Source organism: Lepus europaeus, chromosome 16, assembly GCF_033115175.1.
Source record: "Lepus europaeus isolate LE1 chromosome 16, mLepTim1.pri, whole genome shotgun sequence".
In the NCBI taxonomy this organism is placed as follows: domain Eukaryota; kingdom Metazoa; phylum Chordata; class Mammalia; order Lagomorpha; family Leporidae; genus Lepus; species Lepus europaeus.
The window spans coordinates 27,323,782-27,351,637 of NC_084842.1; the positions used below are offsets into that span (position 1 = coordinate 27,323,782).

Below are 27,856 nucleotides of genomic sequence, written 5' to 3' on the forward strand. Positions count from 1 at the left end.
TCATGCAATGGCTTCATTTGTGAAAGGGGAGTTTCACATCCAAGCAATACCACAAAGGAGGAGTACTTACAAACTCTATTATATATTTAAGGAGATCTGGAAACTAAGGCTTAGGAATATTAAATCACTTTCTCACAGTCACAAAATCCAGTGCTTTTGTTAATATATCAATACACATTATGATAAAAGCCAGTGAGGCACCTGGAGGTCTGTGACAAAGTCCTATTCGAACCAATGAGGAAAGAAGTTTGGACACAGAATAATAGCCTATGGTGATTATTTTTCATGTCTCCAAAGGAAGAATTTCAAAGTACAGAAAGAAAACAAGCTTTAGACACTTTTTAAATATTTTTTTGATAGGCAGAGTTAGTGAGAGAGACAGAGAGAGAGTTATAGACAATGAGAGAGAAACAGAGAGAAAAAGGTCTTCCTTCCGTTGGTTCACTCCCCTAATGGCCACCATAGCCAGCACTGCGCCGATCCAAAGCCAGGAGCCGGGTGCAGTCTCCCATGCGGCTGCAGGGGCCCAAGGACTTAGGCCATCCTCCACTGCCCTCCCAGGCCACAGCAGAGAGCTAGACTGGAAGAGGAGCAACCAGGACCAGTACCTGACGCCCCAACTGGGACTAGAACCTGGGGTGCCGGCGCCGCAGGTGGAGGATTAGCCAAGTAAGTCATGGCACTGGCCACTTTAGACACTCTCAAAGTATTCAAAATGCTCTTCCAGAAAATTTTGGTTCTCTCTGAAAAAATACACACATTACTGGCGCCGGCACTGTAGCCTTATAGGCTAAGCCTCTGCCTGTGGCAGCGGCATCCCACATGGGTGCCGGTTCAAGTCCCAGCTGCTCCACTTCCAATCCAGCTCTCTGCTGTGGCCTGGGAAAGCAGTGGAAAATGGCCTAAGTCCTTGGGCCCCTGCACCCACATGAGAGACCCGGAAGAAGCTCCTGGATCCTGGCTTTGAATTGGCTCAGCTCCAGTCATAGTGGTCACTTGGAGAGTGAACCAGCGGAGGGAAGACCTCTCTCTCTCTCTCTCTTTCTCTCTCTCTCCCTCTCTGTGTCTATAACTTGGCCTCTCAAATAAAGAAATAAATCTTAAAAAAAAAAAACCCCCACACACATATTAGTGATATCCAAATGAAAATATATTGCATATTGCCTGAATATTGCCCAACATAGCTCCTGACCTCTTTGTGCAGGATGCATTCCTCTTGCCAATTTTACAGTAAATTCCCTGAGGACAAGATATGCACTCATCTAAACCAAATCTTCTCTACCTTTCAGCACTTCACAGACTGCAGTGTCACTCATTTAATGCAAGCAACAGTGTCTAACTAATGCTAATTTTAACAAATCTCTGAGTGAAATTATGAAATAACAGCAAAGTCCCTAAACGTTAGGTTATTATTTTCCAGTGAAGGTTGCAATAGCCTAATGGAATTCTGATTGTAAATAGAAATCGGCAGTGAAAGGGAAAAAAGGTCAACTTTTATTTCAGTACTTTCAGGTAATTTTAAGGAATAAGAAATGATACGTTGTAGCCCATTAATTAATAATGCATGAATTCAAACTTCTTGAGGTTGCTTTTTTATAAAATCTAAACTATTCATATTTTTTAAAAGATTTATTTTTTATTTGAAAGGCTGAGTTACAGAGAGGCAGAGGGAGAGAGAGAGAGAGAGAGAGAGAGAGAGAGAAAGTCTTCCACCTGCTGGTTCACTCCCCAGTTGGCTGCAACAGCTGGAACTAGGCTGATCCAAAGCCAGGCGCAATAAGCCAGGAGCTTCTTCCAGGTCTCCCACACAGGTGCAGGGGCCCAAGGACTTGGGCCATCCTCCACTGCTTTCCAAGGCCTGGATCAGAAGTGGAGCAGCCAGGACTCAAACTGGTGCCCATATGGGATGCCAGCACTGCAGGTGGCGACTTTATCATTACACCACAGCACTGGCCCCTAAAATACTCATTAAATTCCACTAACTGCCTCTCTAATTCTAAGAAGTTAACTAAAAATGATCACAATATTTATTAATAAGAGGATTAATTTCTGAATAGAAGTGCTACACTGCTGGTTGTGAAAATGAAGAATGAGGGCCGGTGCCGTGGTGCAGTAGGTTAAGCTGCTGTCTGCAGTGCTGACATCCCATATGGGTGCCGGTTCGATTCCCAGCTGCTTCTCTTCTGATCCAGCTCTCTGCTTATGGCCTGGGAAAGCAGAGAAGATGGCCCAAGTGCTTGGGCCCCTGCACCCAAGTGAGAGACCCAGATAAAGCTCCTGGCTTTAGCCTGGCACAGCCCTGGCTGTTGTGGCCACTTGGAGAGTGAACCAGTGGATACAAGATCTCTGTCTCGTCTCCCTCTCTCTAACTCTACCTTTCAAATAAATAAATCTTTAAAATAAAATTAAATAAAAGATAAATTTTCTAAAACCCATCAACATGAGTATGGAGACCAATTGATCTTTTTGGTGTCTTCTTGAGGATCTCGCCTGCTGCCTTGGAGTGAAGCATTCAATAAATATTTACTAATTATTTATTGACAGATATTGCCAAAATATACTATAATTCTGATAACTGCCTAACTAATTTTAGTCTGTATTGCACATTAACTAGTCTGAATACTTAAACACTGAAATAAAATAGCAGATAGACAAATAAATCAGGAAAATAAAGCAATTTGTATATTTTTGGTTTTAAGAATATATCAATTCACCCCCATACAATTTAGTCTTATAATACAGCTGAGCATACTACTTCTTGAGTTAACATTTAATGTGTATTCACTCTAACACTCAAGAAGCACATCAGCTCAAAGTACACTGAGCCAGAAAGGCATCATCATAGGTTTGAATCCGTCTTTGAAGTTGCTCTGCATAGGTGACTTGAAAATTTTATCTTGTACTCTTTTATATTTTTCAGTTTCCTAAAAATCATGTTCTCCCATTTTAAGTTATAAACAGCAAACATTACATCAATTTAAGAAACAGCAACCTTTAAGAAATGATATATAAAAATATTCTTATTTTACTTCCAAGTACTTTTTTCTCCATTTAGAAATTTTATTTTCATTTCGTTTGATAGGCCCAGGGAGAGCTCTTCCATCCACTGGTTCACTTCCCAAATGCCTCACAGCAAGGGCTGGGCCAGGCCAAGGCCAAGAGCCTGGAACTCAACACAGTTCTCCCACATGGGTGGCAAGGGACCCACACAGTTGAGCTATCACCATGACCTCCCAGGATACACATTAGAAGGAAGCTGAAACCAGAAGCAGAACTGGGACTTGAACTCGGGCACTCGAATATGGGACAAGGTCCCCCTCATGTACATTTTTTAAAGTATAACTTCCTTAGAGTAGAAAAACATGTAATCTTTTAAAATAAGGTATACTAAAACAAATGGTAAATGCCACTAAGTCTATCTTAATTTAAATGTATATGCTTCTGTGAGTACATGTAAAAGTCTCAAGTTCCCTCAGCAAAAGGCCTGCCACTGCACTGACTCCCAAGCCGGCACACACTCGGGGTCTCACCTCTGTCCAGCTGAGACTCCAGCTGATCCACGGCCGTCATGGCAGGAGCCAGCTGCAGCTCACTGGATACGATCGTGAGGGCCCAGGGCGAGGCACTTAAGAGGTCGGTCATCAGCAGGAAGGGGATGTCAGCATAGACCCTCTCCAGGTGCTCAAACTGGCACAAACGAAGACAGAAGGTGAGTCAGGAATCAGTCACCCATTTTATTCTTTTCAGTCAATTTCTTTAACCCATATGATTTCCAGCACACATACATGTCACAGAAGCATACCTTTGTAGAAACAAATTTCACTGCGACGTCAAATGGAAAGACAGTTTCTATCGTTACTGTTTCATCCTGCAAGGAAATTCAAAGGAGCATTTGATGGCTTTTCTAAGTTTTCTCATACAAATATAGTTTTAAAAGCAGAAGGCAAAAAAACACAATCTACAACTGATCAATAAATAGTCACAGCTATCTGTGAGGAAGGAGCGGGCTTTTTCTTAGATGCTATCTGTAAGAATCTCTGTAGAGAAACCTGACCACTATTTCAAGTAAATGGTCTTACGGTTTTATAACAATCCCTGCAGCAAAGTGCTTTCTTAGACACGACCTCAGGATTTAGTGAAGTGGGAGGACAAGCATCCTTCTCACTTCACAGAAGAGGAAGGAGATTTAAGAGCGATGCAGGACCTCGCCCAAGGCCACAACGCTAGAGGTGTAATGCCTAGAATCTGGGTCTTTCTTTTGTCCAGGGACTTTACACCACACCCTGACTCAAGATGACTAAAATAAGAATGTATGAGCACAGGTGTTGTTAAAATCACTATCCATGTAGTATGCATCACAGTACTTCAAAACAGCTGGTAGAAAATGGAATTAAAGCTAAATTAAGTTTGTTGTAAAGTATTTTTGAAATCCATATACAGCTTTTTCATTAACTTTTTGAAGCCCCCCCCCCCCCCATGCCCTTGGTAAGACCCATAACCACTCAAGAAAAACATGCTGTAATGACTGCCACTTTAAGATAAGCGGGTCACATCGCCAGAAAGTGACAAAGGCAGAATCTGACCCTGGAGCCCTACTCTTAGCCAACGCAATACACTTCCTTCCTAAAAGAGTCTGTTTGGAAAACAATGGGATTATTATATCTTTCAAAAGAACCCACTCTGTTGGTAGGAATCCTTTAGTTACAATTAGGTGGATCTGGATTCTGCTCCTAGCTGGATACATCCCTATGAGCTGTGTGATCCTGGGCATACAGGTATGACTCTGGGAAAGTCATATGGTCTCTTCAAATCTTGGTTTTATTATCTTCATAGGGCTATTATAAGAATTAAATGAGATAATGCACATAAAGTGCTGAAACTCGCACATTTATCTCCTAATACCCCATCTATGGCTCTATAAGATTACACTGGGCTAGATATAATTTCTGACAGTCTAGTACATGTCTTCTTCCCTCCTAACTGGGAAATCCTGCTAACTCATTTGGGATGATTTTTCTCACCCAGGACCTTATCCATAGCCCATGGACCAGATGCTATGCCATAATCAAACTACAAATTCCCACACTGATAAATCTTTTATTCTATGGGCTAAGGACCCAAATCCCAATTACACTGCTGAAATCCAGAAGATATTAAATATCATCATTTTCCATTACTAAAAGAGGATATAAACACTGTATCCCATGTGGTTAAATCTATGTAACAAGATCGCCCTCCCCCCACCTCTATATGTAAAAGAGACTAATCAGAACTACAGCAATGCGCTCACGGCAGCTGCCTTTGAGCTGCTGGCCTATAGCTGGGATAGCTCCTATTTTCACCCCCTTTCTACATGCACCTCTCAAAAAACAATTTTCACAAGTAACAGAAAAGATATTTCAAAACGGGAATCTCTTTACCTCTCAAACCTTCCTCATACAAGCCAACGTACAGATTTTGTTGAATGTGTGATTTGCCTGAGATGTAGAACATGATGATTCCCATATGGAAAGCTATCACAGTCAATCTTCTATCTTAATATCTGAACAATGAATGCCAGTGTAAACTAATCTCAATATAAATTATTAAAAAAATCAATAGATGCTTAGTTAAAATTTGTCACATACTATAAACTCCTTATTTCACATGTAAACTTAAATAACGCAAAATAGGGGAATGATCCACACGTGATGCTTTGTGAAGGAGTCAGGAAAACAGTACCTTGTGACACTTGCAAACAATTTCTTTTTCTTCAACTGTTGTATTGATTAGATAAGAAACATAGACAAGAAACATTCTTGAACCCACTGTTCCACAGCGAACATACAATGTTTTTTCCAGCTGTAACAAAACAAGTGTTAGAATTTACCTAACATTACAGACCTCCTCCTGATACATATTCCAGGATAATGGTCCCACTGTTTAAAATGTACTGTGTCTACTTTTTTTTCTAAATCATTTTCAACTTCCAAGGAATTTTTTATATTTGGTTTGGAAACAGAAGTTGACTTAGAGATTACTGCACTAAGTTACAAATCATGGTTATTTTAAAGACTTCTAATTCTCCCAATTAGGGTCATTCACTCTAAAATTCCTTATATAAAAATTGTTTACGACATTTTATACATCTAAAGAGGTAAAATGCAGATGCTATGTTCGTTAGTTAAATCACCTTTTTAGTGCCAGGATTAGCTATAGAAATGCTCTGAAATTGCCTAAAATTGACTATATTTTTTATTATGTTTTTTAAAAATTTTTTAAAAGATTTTATTTATTTAAAAGAGAGTTACAGAGAGAGGTAGAAAGAGAGAGGTCTTCCACCTGCTGGTTCACTACTCAAATGGTTACAACGGCCAGAGCTGAGCACATAGAAGCCAGGGGCCAGAAGCTTCTTCCAGGTCTCCCACATGGATGCAGGGGCCCAAAGGTTTTGGCCACCCTCTGCTGCCTTCCAGGTGCATAAGCAGGGAGCTGGATCATAAGTGGAGCACTTGGGACTCGAACCGGCGTCCATATGGGATGCCGGCACTGCAGGCCAGGACTTTAATCTGCTGAGCCATAGCACCAGCCCCTGACTGTATATTTAAAACTTCAAATTAATCCACCTCCTCTCCAATAATAGCAGGCCCACTTCACCTGTTCGCCTGGATGCAAGTCTCCGACAGCAACGTCAGTGAGTAAGGCTGGGTAGGACTCGTCGCATAGCTCAGTTCCATGAAGAGTCATGTGAGTTTTCTGAGTTAAGTTGGCATCCTGTCCTAAAAGTGTCAATGTTGGTGTTTTTAAAATACAGGGAATTCAAACACCCTAACAATCAACACTACGTGCAGAGCACTATGTCATAGCATCTTTTAAACAAACGTCCTGTCTGATGCTTATTTTATGCTGGATTAATACAAATATAAAAACAAAAACAAGTGCTTACCTGGCTTTAACCCAGCAGTGAGCTTCACATCTCTGATTTGGGTCTTTTCATGGGACTGAACAGTCACAACCAAACAGTACATCTCATTGGCCAGGGCAGGAGGCTCATGTCGGAGACGTACAGAAATGTTTGGAACTCTGGAGATGATCCTTGAAAAAGAAACCTTAAGTGAGTCCTTGAGTCTAGAAAAAATACAAGTAAGTGAAAGGAACGAGGAAAGGAAACGCGAGGACGACCTTTCACAGGCTGGCAGCGTGGGGGACTTACATGGTGCTTGCCTGAATCACAATGCCGTCCCAGGGCACCTCGCGGTCGGGGAGCTTGGGCCGTCTTCTGAAAGATCTTGCCGCCTGCAGGGCTTCTTGGGACGAGGCGGCGTCTCCTCCTCCTCCCTGCCAGTTTAAAACCACGCATCTTCCCGTCTCGTTGCCCAGAACCAGATCCACCGAGGTAATCTAAAGACACAGGACTGACAGAATCACCATTCATCCTTGCTCGTCACCGTCCCCTCTCAGCAGAACTACACAGCAGGTGAAGGGGTCCCTCTGGAGACCCACCAGGTAACAGAAGGCAGAACACGGCCTGGAGCCTTGAACTCTGCACTGGGTTTCACCTGCTTCATCTTTAAAACAGAGATCATGACCTGACTTCCTAGGAGACTGACCGTATAGCACGCCTGTAACTACTATCTGGCACAGCATAAGACACAACAGGTGCTGAATGAAATATTTTGATGACCGTTACCACCTAACCTCTAGCTCCTCAAATATTCTTCCTGCAAACACCTATACTATGAGCAATGAAACAGTTTATTGAGAAACAAATGTTCGTTCAATTAAACCCCTCACAACAGGATTATTAATTATGATTCATGTCTGTAGACTTACTCAGCACAGAACAAAGAAAATATGTAATTAAGGGTTTAATCAAAATCATGAAAGTTTTTTTTAAATGACTAAGCAAAAAAACTCTGGATACTGGTTAATAACAAAACCAACAGTTTCATAGAAATTGTTATGGGAATATGTGTAGTACAACCTTGTGCGCTCTCAGCAATACAAGTTTTGAGTAGCTAACTTCCCATTCAAGTCCTGGAAAATAGGTAATGAGTGTTGACTATGGTCTCATCACTATCCCAAGCAATTTACATTAACTGATGTAATCCTCCTGAGGCCCTAGCAAATAGGCTGTGTTATCCACACTTTCCAGATGGATACACTGAGACACAAAGAGGGTAAGTGACTGCTCAGCATCACAAGCTAGTAACTCTGCAGAGTCAGAATTTAAACCCACACAGCTTAGCTCCAGAGTTTACGCTGAATAAATATCTTACTTTCATCATATATTTCCAAAAGATATTTCAATTAAATCAATCTTATATTTTTTCTTTAAAAAAAAATGCAGTTAGCAATACTAAAACATCAAAAAGATATTTAGTCTGTTATATATTATATAAAATATATTTGCTGTTATAAATATTTAAATCTCCTTAACTGAAAGCAAAAATAAAATTGTTCTTATGTACTAACAGAAAACAATGTCTAATATACATACTAAGTGAAAAAAGCCAGTTGTAGGGTACTAAATAGAGTACATTGGTAATTTTTTAATTGGAAAAGAATTAACCATAAATATGTTACAGAAAAATGTGTGGAAGGAAATCTACCCAACTATTATGAATGGTTTCTCTTAGGAAATCCAGGTAAAAATGCTTAAGTGTTACACTTAATAAATTTCTACATTATTTGAAATTTTCTGACACAAACATATTAAAAATGCTTTTAAACAAATGTCACCACTAACCTCAATTTTCTTTCCCACATCTTCAGTTTTTGCAACAAACTTAAATAACAATTTTCTTGTTTTTCCAGGAACTAAGCACATCTTTCCTTGAGTCAGATTTTCTAAAACTTCACTTGCCTTAGATGCTTCTTCTATCACACAAAACTGGTTGTACTCCTGAAAGAGATACAACCATCAGATGAGATGTTTTGCTAACACTAAATGCCAAGTGATTTGGAGCTCATTTAGTTTTAACTCCACTAACACCAAAACATTATGTAGGGTAACTAGTAAAAGGAAATATTTTTATGCCAAATGGAGACACATTTACTCATTTCTACCCCAAGAAAAAAGCAAGTTAACTGTACACAATCGACTTCTGAAAAGCCTTTTGTAGAGAGAGAAACAAAGGTGCTACCACCATCTACTTTTCTTGGAGAGTTTCCTTTAACTTTACCTCTGTGACACTGGAACATGTCGTGTTTTCTCACCTTCCTTTGCTGTTTACTGTTTTTCCCTCTAAGGCCCTTTTTTCCTTCAACTCATAGGTTCCAAAAGTTTCAGTCCTTGGCTTTCTTTTAATTCTTATATTTTCCCTTTATGTTTACTTTACTGGAAAGTTTCTTTGTATCTATATATTCTGCACATTTGTGCTAATATATCTTTCATAAAAACAATCCAATTCTGTCTTGCTGCCTTACCTACAAGTTTATATCCACAACTGTCCCAAAGATAAATCTAATACCACCTCAAACTCAGCATGCCCAAGATGAATGTCCATCTACGCTCCCAGGACAGCATATTCCACACAGACAAATAAACAGAGACATTGTTCAGGTTTTTGTCTACGGAATCACCATTCTCACTTGTTCAATAAGTGTCAAGATCTCTGTAAGAGCCATTTTCTATCCCAATACATGAATTAATAGCTTCACAGAAAACTCTTATACAGTTCACAATTTATATTTTTCCTCTAATTTTCATTTCCATTCTGTGCTTATAAAATTTAAGAACACTACATTTATCTTGTGATTTGTACCATGAATTTAAAATAACCTAATGTAATTATTAAAAAAAAAAAACCCTGCTTTATAGTCTATGCTAGCATATTAGAGTTTTAATTGAAGAAGTCATTTATGTTTGTTGGAAAAAGAAATGGAATGGTAGGATACTAAGGGAAAAGCAAAATAAGGGTCTCCGTACTATCCTTCTCATTCCACACTTAGATTCTAGTAAGAACAACATGCAATTTACCAAACGATACACACAATGGTGAACCATGGCTGTGACTTGTGCTGTACAGGGCTCCGGGAGCCAGGCGAATCAGCCTTGTGGGTCGGGGGAGGTCCGTGAGAAAGAACTGATTAAGTGGAGAAAGGAGTGCAAGACAATCCAAGCAGAGGACATGGCACGTGCGCGTCTCCTGTCCTTTATTCACCGCATGGTATTCTTTTTTTTTTTTTTTTTGACAGGCAGAGTTAGACAATAAGAGAGAGAGACAGAGAAAGATCTTCCTTCCGTTGGTTCACCCCCAAACGGCTGCTACAGTCGGCGCTGTGCCGATCCGAAGTCAGGAGCCAGGTGCTTCTCCTGGTCTCCCATGCAGGTGCAGGGCCTAAGCACCTGGGCCATCCTCCACTGCCTTCCTGGGCCACAGCAGAGAGCTGGACTGGAAGAGGAGCAACCGGGACAGAATCCGGTGCCCCTACCAGGACTAGACCCCGGTGTGCCAGAGCCTCAGCGCTGGCCCGCATGCCCATTCTTTATCCTCTTTATACACTCAGCACTCCAGATTTATCTATTTTTAAATTCCTCTTGTACCTTTTCAATTTTTTAAGATTTTTATGTTTATGTTATTTGAAAGGCAGAGAGAATGACAGACAGATCTCATACAAGTTCACTCCCCAAATGCCCCACATAGCCAAGCCAGGAACTTAGAACTCAATCCAGGTCTCCCACATGAGTGGCAGGGACTCAAGTACCTGAGGCATCAGCTGCTGCCTCCCAGGGTAGGCATTAGCAGGAATCTGGGTGGGAAGCACAGGCAGTACTCGAACTCAGGCACTCTGATCTGGGACGTGAGATCTCAAGTGGCGTTTCAACTACAGCATCAAATGCCCACTCTGCCCTCCTCTGCCTTGTATTCTCAAATCTCCATTTACCACCTAATCCAAATCCTGACTTTTTGTAGTTGGATTAATATAAAAGTCTCTAACTGGTTTCCATGACATCAATTCTTCCCTCTATTTTGCTACTAAAGTTTGGGAAATAGAAATTTCATGTTCTATCTTTAAAGTTTTTAAGCTAATTCAGAACAGATCCTTGAGCAAGGGTCTGAAATCGAGTAAAACATGCCAATCCTTCAGGCAATCCAGTTTGACCTCAACATTTCTACTACAGTGACATTTCTCAATTCCTCTGAATCAAATCCTATTAAAACAGGTAACACCGCGTCTTTATGACCATCCAATAAAGTGACACATACAACATGCATAAGATAAATAAGTAAATCTTTTAAGATTTCTATTTACCAGCCCATTGCTCTCAGTTCTTCAAGGTTCCTTCAAGTCATCTGATCTCACTTCCCAATACCCATCATTAACAAGCCCTCTGCTCCTGTGAGGCCTTTGTCTGCACTGACCCATAAACACAGAAAGTGCACTCCTGCTTCCAAGCAGTGTTTTCTCATTGCCAAACATCTTCTCCCTCTCCCATCTTTTTATACCTATCTTAATGTATCTTCACCTCCTCTTCCTTTTGATATGCCTACTGCCACTGCATTTCTAGTCTACCCTACACCATTTAGTCTTCACGACCTACTCGGGCGATCTGTGAGTCAATCCTGGCCCTTACCCTCAAAATGCTCACATTTTCAATGGGCTGATAGGCCATACTCCCTCAGGCTCAGAATGCTAAGAATATTGTAATTGGGAATAAATGCTTGTGCGTTAAAGGCTCAATATACTTCCTGGGTGGTCAAAAGGTAATTATCCATTAAATGAGATTATAATTGAAAAAGCTGGAATGTAAACAAGTAATTGACCATGCTATATCATATTTGAGAAATGTTCACATTCAAGAAATATGGTATAATTCCATTCTGCAGAAAAGAAGTTGCTCTTTTACACACGTGCCATGTCTAGACTATTCAAGAAAGTTAACAGAGAAGACATCTAGGAAAATGGAATTGGAAGCTCATACATTTATATATTTATTTTTCAATTTATATTAATCAATATTCCAATTTTTCAAAAATAAAAGCATTCTACAATCAAAAGCTAATGTTAAACTAAAATATAAAGTAAACCATTTTGAAAATTTGATGATACTCATTTTTAATATATCTTAGTTATAGACTACAAAAATATATACACAGAGTTCTTAGATTTCATAAGCATACAATGGAAACAAAAAGAAAAGTATAAAACTTAAATTGCTAGTAAAGAAATTTAGAACTGTAAATGCATTTAGACAGACCTCACCCAAATTTGTTACTATGAAACCAATAAGATGTAAAATTCATTAAACTCATTTTACCTAGTTTAACACAAGAGAGAATAAGATACAGACACAGTAAAAACACATTAAAAGGTACCATTACCTGATTATTAAAGCTGACACAGAGCTTGGAGAACCTAATGGGGTGTGGACAATCAGCTTTCAGGTAAATATCAAACTGAACAGGTACATCAACATGAAAACTTGGGGCATGGAACTTGGCTTTGCATTGTACTGAAAACAAAACAGAAAGAGCTGATTCTACACTACCAGATAATCAACACTCACATATACTATTCTGTGAACCACATTTACACTTCAGAAAAGACACATCCACATGGGCCATTCTTACTGACTTCTGTATTGAGGCATTTCAAAGACACAAATGTAGTTCACTTAAAAAAAGAAATAAAACTTAAATAAATTACAGCTTTCAAGTTTCAAAATCATCCTTAATTTTAAAAATATAGCTGACTTGGGGCCGGTTCTGTGGTGTAGTAGGCTATGCCTCCAACTATGGTACCAGCATACCATATAGATGCTGGTTTTTGTCCAGGCAGCTCCTCTTCCAATCCAGCTCTCTGCTATGGCGTGGGAAAGCAGCCAAAGATGGCCCAAGTCCTAGGGCTCCTGTACCCAAGTGGGAGACCCAAAAGCAGCTCCTGGCTCCTGGCTTCGGACTGGCCCACCTCCGGCTGTTGTAGCCATTTGGGGAGTGAACCAGTGATGGAAAACCTTTCTTTCTGTCTGTTTGTCTCTCTCTCTCTCTGTAATTCTACCTCTCAAATAAATAAGTAAGATATTTATTTAAAAAAATAGCTGCCTCTGAAATACCAATGTTAAGATTTCAAAGGAAAAAACATTTTTATTAACTTATTTAAAAATACCAGCCTATACACTAAAGCATAAATCTTTTAAATGAAAGTCTTTTCAAGTGTGTTTCAAACACCTGTACTACAAATGAACAAAGTATGTTTTAAGACATAAATCAGGTTTCTAAGTTCTTGATTATCTTTATTTCACTAAGGGGCAAAAAATATAGTTTATCTATAAAATGATTATATAGGCTGGGGTATTTCAGATTCTGGATATTTTGGGTCTTGGAATATATGCGTATATATAAAATGAGTGAGAAATCCTGGAGGATGGAATCCAACACAAAAGTCATTTATATTTCATATACACCTTAAACATATAGCTCTGGGGCCAGGGCTGTGGCACAGTGGGTAAAGCTGCTGCCTGCAGTGCCGGCATCTCTTATGGGCAGCAGTTCGAGACCCAGCTGCTCTACTTCCAATCCAGCTCTGCTATGGCCTGGGAAAGCAGCAGAAGATGGCCCAAGCCCTAGGGCCCCTGCACCCACGTGGGAGACCCGTAAGAAGCTCCTGGCTCCTGGCTTCAGATCGGCACAGCTCCAGCCTTTGCGGCCATTTAAGGAGTGAACCAGCGGATGGAAGATCTCTCTCTCTCTCACTCTCTCTACCTCCGCCTTTCTGTAACATTAGCTGCCTTACAAATAACAAATAAATAAATCTTAAAAAAAAAAAAATACAGCCTGAGTAATTTTATATAATAATAGTAGTTTTTAAATTTTATTTATTTTTATTTGAGAGACAGAGTTATAGAAAGAGAGAGACAGAAAGAGGTCTTCCATCAGCTGGCTCACTCCCCAGATGGCTGCAACAGCCTAAGTTTGGCCACTCTGTAGCCAAGAGCCAAGAGCTTCTTCCAGGTTTGCTGCATGGGTGCAGGGGCCCAAGCATTTGGGCCACCTTCCACTGCTCTTCCAGGCCATTAGCAGGGAGCTGGATTGGAAGTGGAGCAGCCGGGACTTGAACTGGCACCCACACAGGATGCCAGTGCTGCAGGCAGAGGTTTAACCTACTATGCCACAACATCAGTCCAAAAGTATCTTTTAAATTTTGTAGACTATTCCATTTATGCCATCAAGTCAGAGGTCAAAAGTTCAAATTTTAGAGTGTTTAGGATTTCAGATTATTATTCTGCATCTATTAGGTTCATAGAAACAAGGATGAGTTCTCTGAAATAACACTGCCGATGCTGGTAACCTACCAAATGGTACAAAGTCCTGTACTCCTATTGTGAAAACATTGCTGCCAACAAGAGAAACTCGGTCCGCCCACAACTTCTGAGCAGTTTTCACAGCTAAGACATCACAGTCGGGTTCAGGATCAGGACTTTCATTCTGCACCAATGGAGAAAAGCATCCATTCAACAAGTTGAAACAAACAATTTACATATATATGCATGCACGGAGTTCTACAACACATTTTAGATGAAGAATTCCATCCTACCATTAAAACGTTTATGAGGTTCTTCTCTATCCTAGATTTCTGGTCATCTTTCAGAGTTGAAGCTAATAAGAAGAAGGAAGGAAAAGAGTGAGAACCAGAAAGCAAGTAAGACTACCACCTTCATGTAAAGCTTTAAAAATATTTAAGCATAAACACCTCCTCTAAGATGACCAAGCCTGGTGATTCATACACAGCAAAACTACTATTAAATATGTGAAACTAAATTATTCTTTAAATTTTTAAACGCTTAAGGAACACTAAATGATTTTATGAATTGAGGTTTTTCTGAGAGATCATAGTTACCTCTTCCAAGAAGTTCCAGGGAGTACGTGATGTAATCCTTCAGCTGGGCCATGAGGTAGGAGCACTTCAGAGCTGTGGTCAATATCGACGTGAGGAGAGTCCACCAGCCTTCACTCCGATAATCGCACATCACATAATCCAGCAACCTACAAGGACGAAACGTGAGACAGACTAAAACAGCTGCACAAGAAAGAGTTTGAAGAGTTCTTGGACATGATGAAATGTCCTCATTTTATCAATAAAGAAAATCTTATTGAGATAGTTTTAACATTTAGCTAAAAATGAAGTTTCCTAACACTTTTAAAAATATGGTGACGATAGATGGCACCTGAGAAAAACTGCACAGAGACAGCTAAATAGAAATAATAAATCCTTCAGTATAAATTTCTATTCCAATTTCACTGCAATCTGAATACTTGAAAAAAAAAAACAGTGAATAGGACTCACTTCAAAGCTTTGGTATAATCCTTCGCATAATAATATTCTTCTCCCATTTGAACCACTATAAAGGAAAAAGGATTTATGAGAACTTAAAATTACTCAAAGTTGCATAACATTGTGACACTCTATGGATACATACTTAGATGACTTTTCATTCTAGGGCACTTATACTTCTTGAACTGTGCGACAGCATTGCTCAGAAGGCTTATTATTATTTCCTATTAGAAACGACAATGTATGAAACATTTCAGTAGGAGTAATCTTACATTTTCCTCAAATACTATAAAAACTGGCTTATATCAAAGGAACAAAACAACTTACAGAGTGAACAACACTTCTCTCCTTCAGCTGAATGGCAAGAACTCCAGCCTTCTCTTTCTCAGGATCAGAAAGATCAAAACCTGTATAAGACAAGACACAACCCATTTTAGGCAGTTCATCTAACAAAAGTCTTCATGTGAATACTGCATGCGTATGCTTCTTGAATCCTTTACTTTAATAGGGTGCAGTTAAGATTCTTAACATTCTAGAATCTTAAAGATTCTAAGAAAGAGCTTTTTTAACATGGAAACTTCTCTGTGACCTCTGACTGTAGAGAACATTACTGAGCTCAATGATTTTTTTTTTTAACAAATGAGGAGATGTTTCTTTTCTTATTTTTACTTAATTTGAGAGTCAGAGTTACAGACAGAGAGGGAAAAAGAGAGCGAGATCTTCCAATCCTCTGGTTCACTCCCCACATGGCCACAACAGCCAGAAGCCAGGAGTTTCTTCCAGGTCTCCTACATGGGCAGCAGTGGCCCAAACACTTGGGGCATCTTCGACTGCTTTTCCCAGGCAATTAGCAGGGAGTTGGATTAGAAGTGGTATAGCTATCTAAACTACAATGCCAGCCCCTCAATGATTTTTTTTTTTAAGACTTGCTTATTTATTTGAAAGTCAAAGTTACAGACAGAGAGAAGGAGAGGCAGAGAGAGAGAGAGAGGACTTCCATCCATTGGTTCACTCCCCAACCGGCCACAATGGCCGGAGCTGCACCAATCTGAAGTCAGGAGCCAGGAGCTTCTTCTGGGTCTCCCACGTGGGTGCAGAGGCCTAAGGACTTTGGCCATCTTCTCCTGCTTTCCTAGGCCATAGCAGAGAGCTGGATCAGAAGTAGAGCAGCCGGGACCAGAACCGGTGCCCATATGGGATGCCAACACTGCAGGTGGCGACCTTACCTGCTACACCACAGTGCCAGCCCCTCTCAATGATTTTTAACTAATAGTATCAACACCTGGATAAAGAGTAGTATCAATATTCTCTATACAGAAAAAACTCTCTAAAGATTATATATAATTTCTTATCATTTAAATTTTAATTGTCACAGATGTTTCTCAAATTAAATTATTTACATAACAGGAAAAAAAATGGTAAAGCTAGACAAAAACATGGAGGAACTACTTCAGGACAATGGGATGGGCAAGGATTTTTCTAGATCACACCCCCAAAGCACCGGAAATAAAAGCAATAATAGACAAATGAGATTTCATAAAACTCAAGATCTACATAGCAAAGGAAATATCAGATTGAAGAGATAACCTACAAAATGGGAGAAAATATTTGCAACCTACATATCTGGCAAGGGGTCAATAACCAGAATATATAAGGAACTCAAACACTCAACAGTAGCACACTAATAAACAAAAAACCAAATGATTCAATTAAAAAATTGGCAATAGATTTAAACAGACACTTCTCAAAGGAAGACAAAATGGCCAACAGGTACATGAGAAAGTGCTCAGCATCATTAATCATGATGGAAGTTCAAATCAAAACCACAATGAGATATCACCTCACTCCAGTAAGACTGAATATTATAAAAAAGACAAAAGAGAACAAGTGTTGATACGGATGTGGAGAAAAGGGAACTCTTTCCCATTGTTGGTAGGAATATAAATTAGTACAACCACTGTATAGAGGTTCCTCAAAAAACTACAAATAGAACCACCATCTGATCCAGCCTTCCCACCACTGAGTACACAGCCACGGGAAGTAACAGGACAGCTGCGTGTCCACGTTTACTGAAGCACTATTCAGAGTAGCCAGAAATGCAAACAACCTCAGTGCCCGCCAACTGATAGATGGCTAAGGAAAATGTGGTATATACAATTGATGGAATACTACACAGCCACAAAAAGAAACGTGTCATTTCACTATCATGAGAAGACAGGAGGCCATTAAGTTAAGTGAAATGAGCCAAGCTCAGAAATGATCTCATCCACATATGGAATATAAAAAAAGTCAATCTCATAGAAGTTGAGAACACAATGGTGTTTAGGAGAAGCTAGGGAGACTAGGGGAGACAGAGGAATGCGAAAGGTTATTAAACAAATCCTAAGTTACAGTAAGATAGGAGTAAGAAGTCCTGGTGTTCTAATACACAGTGTGGTGACTACAGAGAGTGATAATGTACTGCGTACTGCTTTTTAAAAAAATTAGAAGATTTTTAAATGTTTATATCACAAAGAAATGATGACTGTTTGAGGAGACATAAATAAATTTATCCTGACTTGGGGCTGGTGCTGTGGCATAGTGGGTAAAGCCGCCGCCTGCAGTGCCGGCATCCCATATGGGCGCCAGTTTGAGTCCCGGCTGCTCCACTTCCGATCCAGCTCTCTGCTATGGCCTGGGAAAGCAGAAGATGGCCCAAGTCCCTGGGCTCCTGCACCCATATGGGAGACCCAGAAGAAGCTCCTGGCTCCTGGCTTCAGATTGGCACAGCTCCAGCCGTTGCGGCCAACTGGGGAGTAAACCATCAAATGGAAGACCTCTCTCTCTCCCCCTTTGCCTCTCCTCTCTCTAACTCTTTCAAATAAATAAAATCTTTAAATAAAGAAGCAAAAAAAAAAAATTTATCCTGACTAGATATTCCACAGTGTATACCTGTGCTGAAACATCACATGGATTCCCATGAAAATGTATAATTATGTGTCCATTAAAATTTTTTAATCAAATTTTTAAAAGAATGAAAGTAGAGGGGGCTGGCACTGTGGCACAGAGGGTTAAAGCCCTGGCCTGAAGCGCCGGCATCCCATATGGGCGCTGGTTCAAGTCCTGGCTGCTCCATTTCCAATCCAGCTCTCTGCTGTGGCCTGGGAAAGCAGTAGAAGATGGCTCACATGCTTGGGCCCCTGCACCCACGTGGGAGACCTGGAAGAAGCTCCTGGCTCCTGGCTGTGGATCAGCGCAGCTCCGGCTGTTGCAGCCATCTGGGGGATAAACCAGAGGGTGGAAGACCTCTCTTTCTCTCTCTGTCTCGACCTCTCTCTGTAACTCTTTCAAATAAATAAAATAAATCTTAAAAAAAAAAAAAAAAAAAGAATGAAAGTAGAAACAAAAATATGCAGAGAAATTGTTTTTAAAGTTACCCTAGTTGGAGTGGGCATTGTGGTACAGCTACTCCCCTTCAGAGCTAGTTCCCTGCTAATGTGCCTGGATAGGAGGAGATGATGCGTCAAGCACTTAAGTCCCTGTGAAACCCAGCTGGAGTTCCTGGATCCTGTCTTCACCCAGGCTCAGCCCTGGCTGTTGCACGTAGTTAGGGTGTGAACCAAGGAATGGAAGATATCTCCCTCTCTGTCTCTATCACTCTTTCAAATAAATAAATACATTTTTAAAAACAAAGTGATACAAGTTAATGTTTTAAAATATCAAATAAACCATTAAAGTTAACTAGACATAAAATACTTAAATAAACAATGGCTTATTAACTGTGTCTCTTAAGACAAAAGATGTCCAAATGCTTTTACTTATAAATATTCATATTATATCAACATTTTAAATTATAAGTTATTCTAAGATGTGGTAGTACAAATAAAACATTAAAAAAACCAAGACACTACAAATCCTATAAGTATATTTTAAGATCACACATTTTTACATAGCATCATTTTTTCACTGGCTGCATGAAATCTAGGAAATCATGATAGCTATCTTCACTTTTTAAAGTTGAAAGAAAAGTGGGGAAGGAAAAATTATTTACTTAGTATTCCTTGTCGCCATGATCTTTGTCCATAAAAATCAAGAACACCTGTTTGTGTTTCTAAGGGATCAGGATTGGGATACATTACAGAAGCCTGTAAATTAAAACACAAATCTAAGTAAGAGTTTATGTAACCCATCACAAACAACTCTTGCCCAATATTTGGCTTAATAAAAAATTTTCATAAATTCAAACACCAAATACATTCAAATATCAAAGTCTTGGAGCAGGCTTTAGCCCAGCAGTTAAGACACCCACATCTCACATCAGAATACCTAGGTTTGATACCTGACTCGAGTTCTGACTCCAGCTTTCTGCTAATGGAGACCCCTGGGAAGTAGTGGTGATGACTCAAGTGACTGGGTCCCTGCCACCCATGTGGGAGACCTAGACGGAGTTCTCAGCTCCCAGCTTTGGCCGGGCCTAGTTCTGGCTGTTGTGGGTATCTGGGGAATGAATGAGACAATGACAGCTGTTCGCCTATTTCTCTCTCTCAAACAAAATAAATAAAAAATACCTACTTTGGAATATTTCTTCAAAAAAAAAAAAAGATTTATTTATTTACTTATTTGAAAGTCAGAGTTACACAGAGAGACAGAGAGGTCTTCCATCTGCTGGTTCATTCCCCAGTTGGCGGCAACGGCCAGAGATATGCCGATCCGAAGCCAGAAGCCAGGAGTTTCTTCCGGGTCTCCCACATGGCTGCAGGGGCCCAATGACTTGGGCATCTTCTGCTTTCCCAGGCCATAGCACGGAGCTGTATCAGAAGTGGAACAGCCACAACTTGAACTGGCTTTATCTGCTACGCCACAGCACCGGCACCAGAATATTTAAAAAATATATTTTAGCAAAAATAAACTAAACTGTTTAATATTTGGTTAATCCTTTTCTAAAAAAGATTTTATTTATTTATTTGAGATACAGATTTACAGAGAGAGTCTTCTATCTACTGGTTCATTTTCAGGAAGAGAATGAAGTCAAAAGTTCTCCTCTCAGGTGAGTCAAACAAGAAAACATTCTCCTAGTCTCCTCCAAATCTTACGGCAGTGATCACAGAAACAAAACAAGGGGTTTATAGTGTGACAGTGACTGTGATTTTCATATTAACTTTGTCTTTTTCATTAATTCAGGGCAGGTGTGACGCAGAGAGCTAAGCTACCATTTGGGCCCTTCACATCCCATACTGGAGTGCCAGTTGGAGTCATAGCTACTGTGCTTCTGACCCAGCTCCCTGCCCTGGGAAGCAGCAGATGATGGCTGATGTGTTCCTGTCATCCACAAGGGAGACCTGGATGGAGTTTCTGGCTCCTGGCTTCAGCGTGGCCCAGCCCTGGCTGTTGCAGCCATTTGGGGAGAGAACTAATAGATGGAAGATCTCTCTGTCTCTGTCACTCTGCCTTTCAAATAAATAAACGTATAAAGACTATCAAAAATCATGAACTTATGGCCAATCATAGGTTAGTTCTTAAAAAAAAAAAAAAACCCTTTTCCTCAGCTTTTGCTCACAAGTAAAAACCTAGTGCTCAAATAGGATTCCTGAACTATAAGAGATAAAAACATGATAGTCGAAGACTGGGAAAAAATTATCAATATCAATAGATCTTGGCTTCTTTGAAGAGAAGATGAGTACATTCCCTAAATGCTACATAACAGGAAATCTGTGACTTACTTCATGGTTACAGAGGGTTTTTGCCAGCTGCTTCCGCTCCTGAGCATAGTATGCTGCCTGCTGGTAATAGAAACCAGGATTCTGAGTTTGAATTGCTGTTAGCCCTAACTTAATAGCTTCATCAAATAAGTCTCCAAAGGCCTGGAATCTTAAAGAAAAAAAAAAACAAGAAATAAAAAAGAATGAAAAGAAAATGTTTATTTCTAGTAATTATTCATCCTGGGAACCGTAACTTCAGCAGACTGCATAAAAATAATGCTGTTAACAGTTAGTAACTATCATAATTTCTTTGTAAATTTTGATACATGCTAATTGTAGGTTACAGATCCAAGTAAAATCCATATTCAAACCATCTCTTCAGAGCTAACAAGTCTTCATAGAAATACCATCAAACTAGAGCTCAATGTAGTCCTCATCACTCAGACACATCCAAGTTTCTGGGAACAAGTTAATTTCAGCAGTTTTCAGCATCAATCTCTAACTGTAAACTCCTTGACAGCAGGAATTTTGTTTTGTTTACTACCATATTTTCAGGATCTAGGCACAGGTAGAAATTCAATAAACAGATATTGAATGACAAAGTGCCATCAATTAACTGATTTCCATTAATGAACTCTAAGAATCAACATGAACTATTACTGGGAACATATTTATGCCGTATATCATTAAAACCCATCTACTGGCAGGATATTTAGTCTAGTCAGAAGCAAAGTCCATGCTAACTGCACTCCTCCAAATCCCACATGTTATTTTAAAAACTATTCTAAAAGCACAAATGAAAGCATACTGCTTGGACATCCACGCAGCGTGCTCGAAAGCCAAGTCCGCACTTCCAATCTTCTTCTTGCACAGGTCGACGTGCTTTCGGAACTGCGCGATGGCATCCAACGGGGTGTTGTGTTGAAAACACAGCCTGCAGATCTGCAAAAGGTCAAACCAACCACAAAATTTAGAAAGTCAAAATGCATATTCATTCAAAAATATGGAAAGTCTGAGAATAACTCAACAAAAAGACTACACAATTTCCTTCTCCAAAGTTCTTCTCAACGGAATTGATTTTCTCCACCCAAATGGTTTATGCTAAAACCAGAGGTTAAGCCCTGTTGAGAAATGAAATAATTTAGTATTTGCACTGAATTTATTCAATATCTCAAAAAAGCCATTCAATAAAATAGGATGGAATTTTTAAAACTATAGCTGAAGTTTCCAAAAGGCAAATGAGAAGGAAATGATTAACTTTCAGTTTTAGAATTTTTAGAAAGCTAAAGATTTTCTGTAGCAAAATTAAAATACAGTTTCCTCCATACCAAATAAGGATTCTAGAAATTTCCAAAAATCTTTTATCAGGGATGTTATTTCAAAAGAGTAATAATTTACCAGGGGTCCTCAAAAAATTCAGGGAGAATGTACATTGTGAAAAACCTATGCAGGAATTTCAAAGTTGTTTTGCACCAAAAGAAACATTTTTAAAATCCACTTTGCACAAATTTTTCAAGTACCTCCTACATGTATTTGGGCTAACAGGCAAAACAGAAACAAAGTATAAATGTATTTCCATATAATTGTTAGTGTTTCCAGGTTTATTTTTCAGGTACAAAAGAATATGTGAAAAATAAGTCTCTCATCCCTCCCTCTACCTCAGTCATCTAAGTTCTCTTTCCAGAGTTTCTGGCTTGTATTTTTTGATACATCTTACCCATAAACAAGTAGGTGTGTGCATTTATATATAAGTCAGTACTATTTTTATAAAAACATCATCACACTAAGTATGCTGATTTGTGCCTTACTTTTTTCACCTAGCAATGTTATCTTGGATATCACTCCATAACAATATATAGAACAGTCTCATTATTTATAACTGTATAACATGCCCCTGTTTTCAGTTATAATTTGTATAATCAATCACTTATTGCTGGACTGTTTCCAATCTTTTCTTATTAGAAGTTGTGATACTTTGAACAGCCTTTGTCTCAACTGAAGTACAGTTTTTTGCTTTTTTTTTTTTTTTTGTATTTCTGTGCAAATTCTTGAACTCTTTACTTAGCAGAGAGTTGGTCTTCTGTGTATAAAGTTAATTGAAAATAGATCTTAGTGGAGAATAGGACTGGGAATGGGAGAGGAAGGAGAACGAGTGGTGGGAGTATGGATGAGAAGGCAGGTATGGTAGGAAGAATCACTAAATTCCTAAAGTTGTATTTATGAAATGCATTAAGTTTGTATTCCTTAAATAAAAGATTTCTTTGTGGGGGGTGGGGAGGAGAAGTTGTGATAAATATCTATTTACATGTGCTTTGCAAGTTTTAGAATATACGTCAGATAAATTACCAAAAATTGAATTGCTAAGTCAAAGGCAAAATTTATTTTAAATGTGTTCAGTCATTGCAAAATACTCTCTACAGAAGCTGTAACAATTCATACTCAAACCAATGATGAACTAAAGGATCTATCTGTCCACATATCACCAACCCAGTGCAAGACATCTTTAAACAATAAAAGATAAGTGTGGCACATTGGAGTGCCTGGTTCAAGTCTGGTCTACTTCATGTTTCCAATCCATCTTACTGCTAATGTGCAAGATAATGGATCAAATGCTTGGTTCCCGACACCCAAGAGAGAAAGCCAGATGGACTTTCTGGCTCATGGTTTCAGCCTTGCCTTACCCTGGCTGTTGTGGGATTTGGGGAATGACCCAGCAGATGGAAAATCTCTCTCCCTGTTTCTCCCTCCCCTCTGTTATTTCGCCTTTCTAATAAATAAAATCTTAAAAAAACCAAAAATGAGTGTGAAAAATTAAAAACTAAACAAACAGCCCTCACTTTCTGGAGGCTTCTAATTCTATGACATACAATCTTAAAATGCTCAAACAATAGATATAAAAATTTCTTCTAAGATGAATACACAACCTTTTCTATGGTTGTGCTATTGAATGAAAGAAGTTTTACATAATTCTAACATGTTACATCTTTGAAAATTCAACAACACAGGCAGCTTTCTTCTCATTACCTCTGTTTTCACTTAACAAAACCCAAAAACGCTTCCTACTCCAACTCTAGAACCCACAAACTCAAAACCCAACAATTATAATTAGGTTACTAAGCACCGAGGCCTCTCCGGGGATAAGGATGCAATGAATTAAATACAAATTTTTCAGAGCAAGAAATTGACTTTGGTTTCCAAATTTTAAAAGGAAAATTAAATATTTAAAGACAAATTCTATTTATTTGGAACTAGAATGATTACCTTGTAGTTTATAAATCCTGCCATGGTCTTGATTTCCAGAATATTAGTTTCATGGGCTCTCAATTCGTGTATAAGATTATAGGCAGTCCTGTAATTCCTAGTATCAACATGGGAAGAGTGGTTATTTATAATATAAATTAATTTTAGGAAAAGATTCCTAATGATAAAAAGTTATTCAAAATTTCAAAGACAATATTAACATTGGTTAGCACTCAATAGCTCAATGATAACATATACATATCCATCTCCAATTTCCTGAAAAATAATCTAGTGTTGAGTAACAGAGGTGGGAGCAATCAAAGACTTTTCACAAAGAATACAACCCCGGTATGTGCATGGTTCTTTGTCATTAGCATCTGTCACTAAGTGGTTGAAAACTGAAAGAAATCAGATAACTGTCAATTATATTGAAAAATTGCCATTTGGTTAAAAAAATAAGGTTTTTTTTTTTGAAGTACCATTACAAGTTTCTCAAGAAACAAAATAAAACAGAAATTGTATTAGCAAACAGAACATAGATCAACTTTTTAACTCCAAGGACTCCCACAAGGTTAAGTGGCTATGACCAGTCTAAGGCAGAGACTGGAGAGGAGGGACATGCCCTTCGGGTGGCTGGTGCTGAAGGAGAGGACGGGGGAAGTGAGAAAGGAGGGTCTGCTAGGAATCGGGACCTCAAGAAAGAAAAAACCTCAAAACAGGCTTCTCCTTCAGAAAAAATCTGTTAATTTTTTTCCAGAATTATTTCTATTTTTATTTGAAATTTAAGGTTTCTAACATCATCCATAAAAATGAACGACGCTGAAGCCAGTTATAATTGTGTAAAGTCATGAGATTCAGAGAACACAATTTGTTGCTTAGCACCTCAACAACAACCAAGAGATTTCTAGAATTTTCCTATAAATAACAAAATTATTCTTATTTACTTCTATTTTTCTCCCCCTCTTTAAGTTAAATAGTTGGGTTTTTTTTTTTATTCCCTTGTCACACTGCCACCGCTAGTCTTCAAAACTTGAGTTAAGGGTCGGCGCCGTGGCTCAACAGGCTAATCCTCCACCTAGCGGCGCCAGCACACCAGGTTCTAGTCTCGATTGGGGCGCCAGTTGTCCTGGTTGCCCATCTTCCAGGCCAGCTCTCTGCTATGGCCCGGGAGTGCAGTGGAGGATGGCCCAGGTCCTTGGGCCCTGCATCCCATGGGAGACCAGGAGAAGCACCTGGCTCCTGCCTTCAGATCAGCGCGGTGCGCCGGCCATTGGAGGGTGAACCAACGGCAAAGGAAGACCTTTCTCTCTGTCTCTCTCTCTCACTGTCCACTCTGCCTGTCAAAAAAAAATTAAAAAAACAAAAAAAAAACAAAAAAAAAACAAACTTGAGTTAAAGCTACAAAGAGATCATGTCTTATTAACTGGGCTTAAAATAAAGGAATAAAATGCTTAACGACTGACAACACATCTACAACAACTCATCTTTAAGGCTCTAAGTAAAGCTTTCAAATTGAAAAAGATGCTACTTGACTAGGCATTATAAACTGAAAAAAAAATTTTAATTAAAAATGAAGTCATAATTCCATTGAATGAATGCACTATAAACTTTAAAAAATTCATAGCAGGGCTCAGATAATGTATAATGTATAATGTTTATTATACTTTAGAAATCAGTCTCCTAACACAAAGGTTTTTATTAAATACAGAAATAAGAAATAGTCAAGATAGGAAAATTTTTATACTTGTTTAGATCATGAGATTTCATTTAATAAGAACAGAAAGCTTTATGACACTATGAAATTTACTTTCAAAAATAAAATAGTAATTTTTTAAAAAATCCCAAGATTATGTTGCATTCATCTCTAGACAAACTAAAGTAAATCTTAAGTATCTGAAACTTACCAACATAATCATCTTAAATTAATTAAATTGACTGACCGAAATTCAGAAATTTCCGTTAATGTTACTGCTAATATAAGGAAAAGAAAGCTTAATCTGAAACTTACTTCAGAGCATTTTGTGTGTCTTGCTTCAGTTCACTGAAGAAAGCTATTTTGAACTGATGTCTAACAAATAAAAGCTGAAAAAAATGGAAAAAAATCACTATTATTGTACATACATTCTTGAGAAATAAAAATTATGTGTATCTAGGAGAGACATTTTAAAAGCATAACGGAAAATATTCAAAATTAAAGCTCAAAAATTATACCAACAATTGCCTACGTCTCCTATCAGCGTGTCAAAACCAGTGGAGCTGGTTTTGAATTCCAGCTCCACTCCCAATTCCAGTTTTCTGCTAATGCACACCCTGGCAGGCAGCAGGTGATAGCTTAAGTAGTTGGGTCCCTTTCACCTACATGGGTGACCTGGATTGAGTTCCTGGCTCCCAGCTTTGAACTGGCCGCTGCGGGCATTTGGGGACTGAACCAGCTAATGGGAACTCTCCCTCTCTACCTCTCTCTATCTCTCAAATAAAAAATAAAATGAATATTTTTAAAAAATAATTATTCCAATAAACAAGGATATAGATAAGAAAGCAATGGCCGGCGCTGTGGCTTAACAGGCTAATCTTCTGCCTTGCGGCGCCGGCACACCGGGTTCTAGTCCCGGTTGGGGTGCCGGATTCTGTCCCGGTTGCCCCTCTTCCAGGCCAGCTCTCTGCTGTGGCCAGGGAGTGCAGTAGAGGATGGCCCAAGTGCTTGGGCCCTGCACCCGCATGGGAGACCAGGAGAAGCACCTGGCTCCTGCCTTCGGATCAGCGCGATGCGCCGGCCGCAGCAGCCATTGGAGGGTGAACCAACAGCAAAAAGGAAGACCTTTTTCTCTGTCTCTCTCTCACTATCCACTCTGCCTGTCGAAAGAAAGAAAGAAAAGAAAGAAAAGAAAGAAAGAAAGAAAGAAAGCAATAAAAATCTATGTTTAAGAACTTTAAGAGGCTGTACTGGACATTTACCCTAGTGGTTAGGACATTGCTTGTGACAATTACAACCCATTTCTGAGTGAATAGGTTCAAGTCCCAGCTCTGCCTCCAAGTCCAGCTTCCTGCTAATATGCAACCTGGGAAATGTCCAGTGATCACTTGAATACTTGGGTCCTCAAGTACTTGTGAGAGGCCCAGATGGGGTTCCCAGCTCCTGGCTTCAGCCTGGCCCAGCCCTAGCTGTTGCAGGCATTTGGGGAGTGAACCAGTGAATGGAAGATCTTTGTCTCTTTTTCTCTTTTAAATAAAAAGAAACAAAACAAGAAAACCAAACAAGTACCTGATGGGTTGTTTTATTCAGAAATTCTTTATGAGATTTCACTCTTCTGATCTCAGTATAGTAGTAAGTCTGTGCATGTTCATAAAAAGCATTTTCTAATCTGTAAATAAAAACAACATTCAAATTGTAAAGTTATTTTAAGCCAGGTTGCTTTTTAAGAATCATATTTTTTGAGACCTGAAAAAATAAAATCCTGATAGATAATGGCTATTTTGCTGCATGATTAACACAAAAAGTAGACCAAGTTTTAACTATTCTAGGTAGAAAGTTTAAAAATAAGATGATCTAAAAGCCATTTAATATTATTTACAAAACAACTGATTAAAACAACTTTTTCTAATGCATAAGAATTAGGTAACCTCTAAAATTACTTTCACCTCCACCATTTTATATCAAGTCTGAAAAAACAAATATTCAA

The 27,856-nt window shown here is 39.0% G+C and overlaps 1 protein-coding gene across 1 annotated transcript in view; it reads right to left on the reverse strand.

Moving 5' to 3' along the window:
- Positions 1-27,856, reverse strand: part of TRAPPC11 (trafficking protein particle complex subunit 11) — a 51,532-nt gene that overhangs the window by 8,459 nt on the left and 15,217 nt on the right. The window contains exons 6-25 of the mRNA XM_062213716.1: positions 27,439-27,538; positions 26,185-26,258; positions 24,198-24,294; positions 21,745-21,878; positions 20,958-21,105; positions 19,289-19,382; positions 15,586-15,665; positions 15,404-15,482; positions 15,271-15,325; positions 14,824-14,969; positions 14,521-14,582; positions 14,279-14,411; positions 12,309-12,439; positions 8,729-8,884; positions 7,193-7,380; positions 6,926-7,074; positions 6,637-6,758; positions 5,722-5,841; positions 3,803-3,868; positions 3,531-3,687 (exon numbers count right to left, since the gene is read on the reverse strand). Coding sequence (XP_062069700.1) covers positions 3,531-3,687; positions 3,803-3,868; positions 5,722-5,841; positions 6,637-6,758; positions 6,926-7,074; positions 7,193-7,380; positions 8,729-8,884; positions 12,309-12,439; positions 14,279-14,411; positions 14,521-14,582; positions 14,824-14,969; positions 15,271-15,325; positions 15,404-15,482; positions 15,586-15,665; positions 19,289-19,382; positions 20,958-21,105; positions 21,745-21,878; positions 24,198-24,294; positions 26,185-26,258; positions 27,439-27,538 — 2,291 coding nt within the window. The remainder of the gene's footprint in view (positions 1-3,530; positions 3,688-3,802; positions 3,869-5,721; positions 5,842-6,636; positions 6,759-6,925; positions 7,075-7,192; positions 7,381-8,728; positions 8,885-12,308; positions 12,440-14,278; positions 14,412-14,520; positions 14,583-14,823; positions 14,970-15,270; positions 15,326-15,403; positions 15,483-15,585; positions 15,666-19,288; positions 19,383-20,957; positions 21,106-21,744; positions 21,879-24,197; positions 24,295-26,184; positions 26,259-27,438; positions 27,539-27,856) is intronic.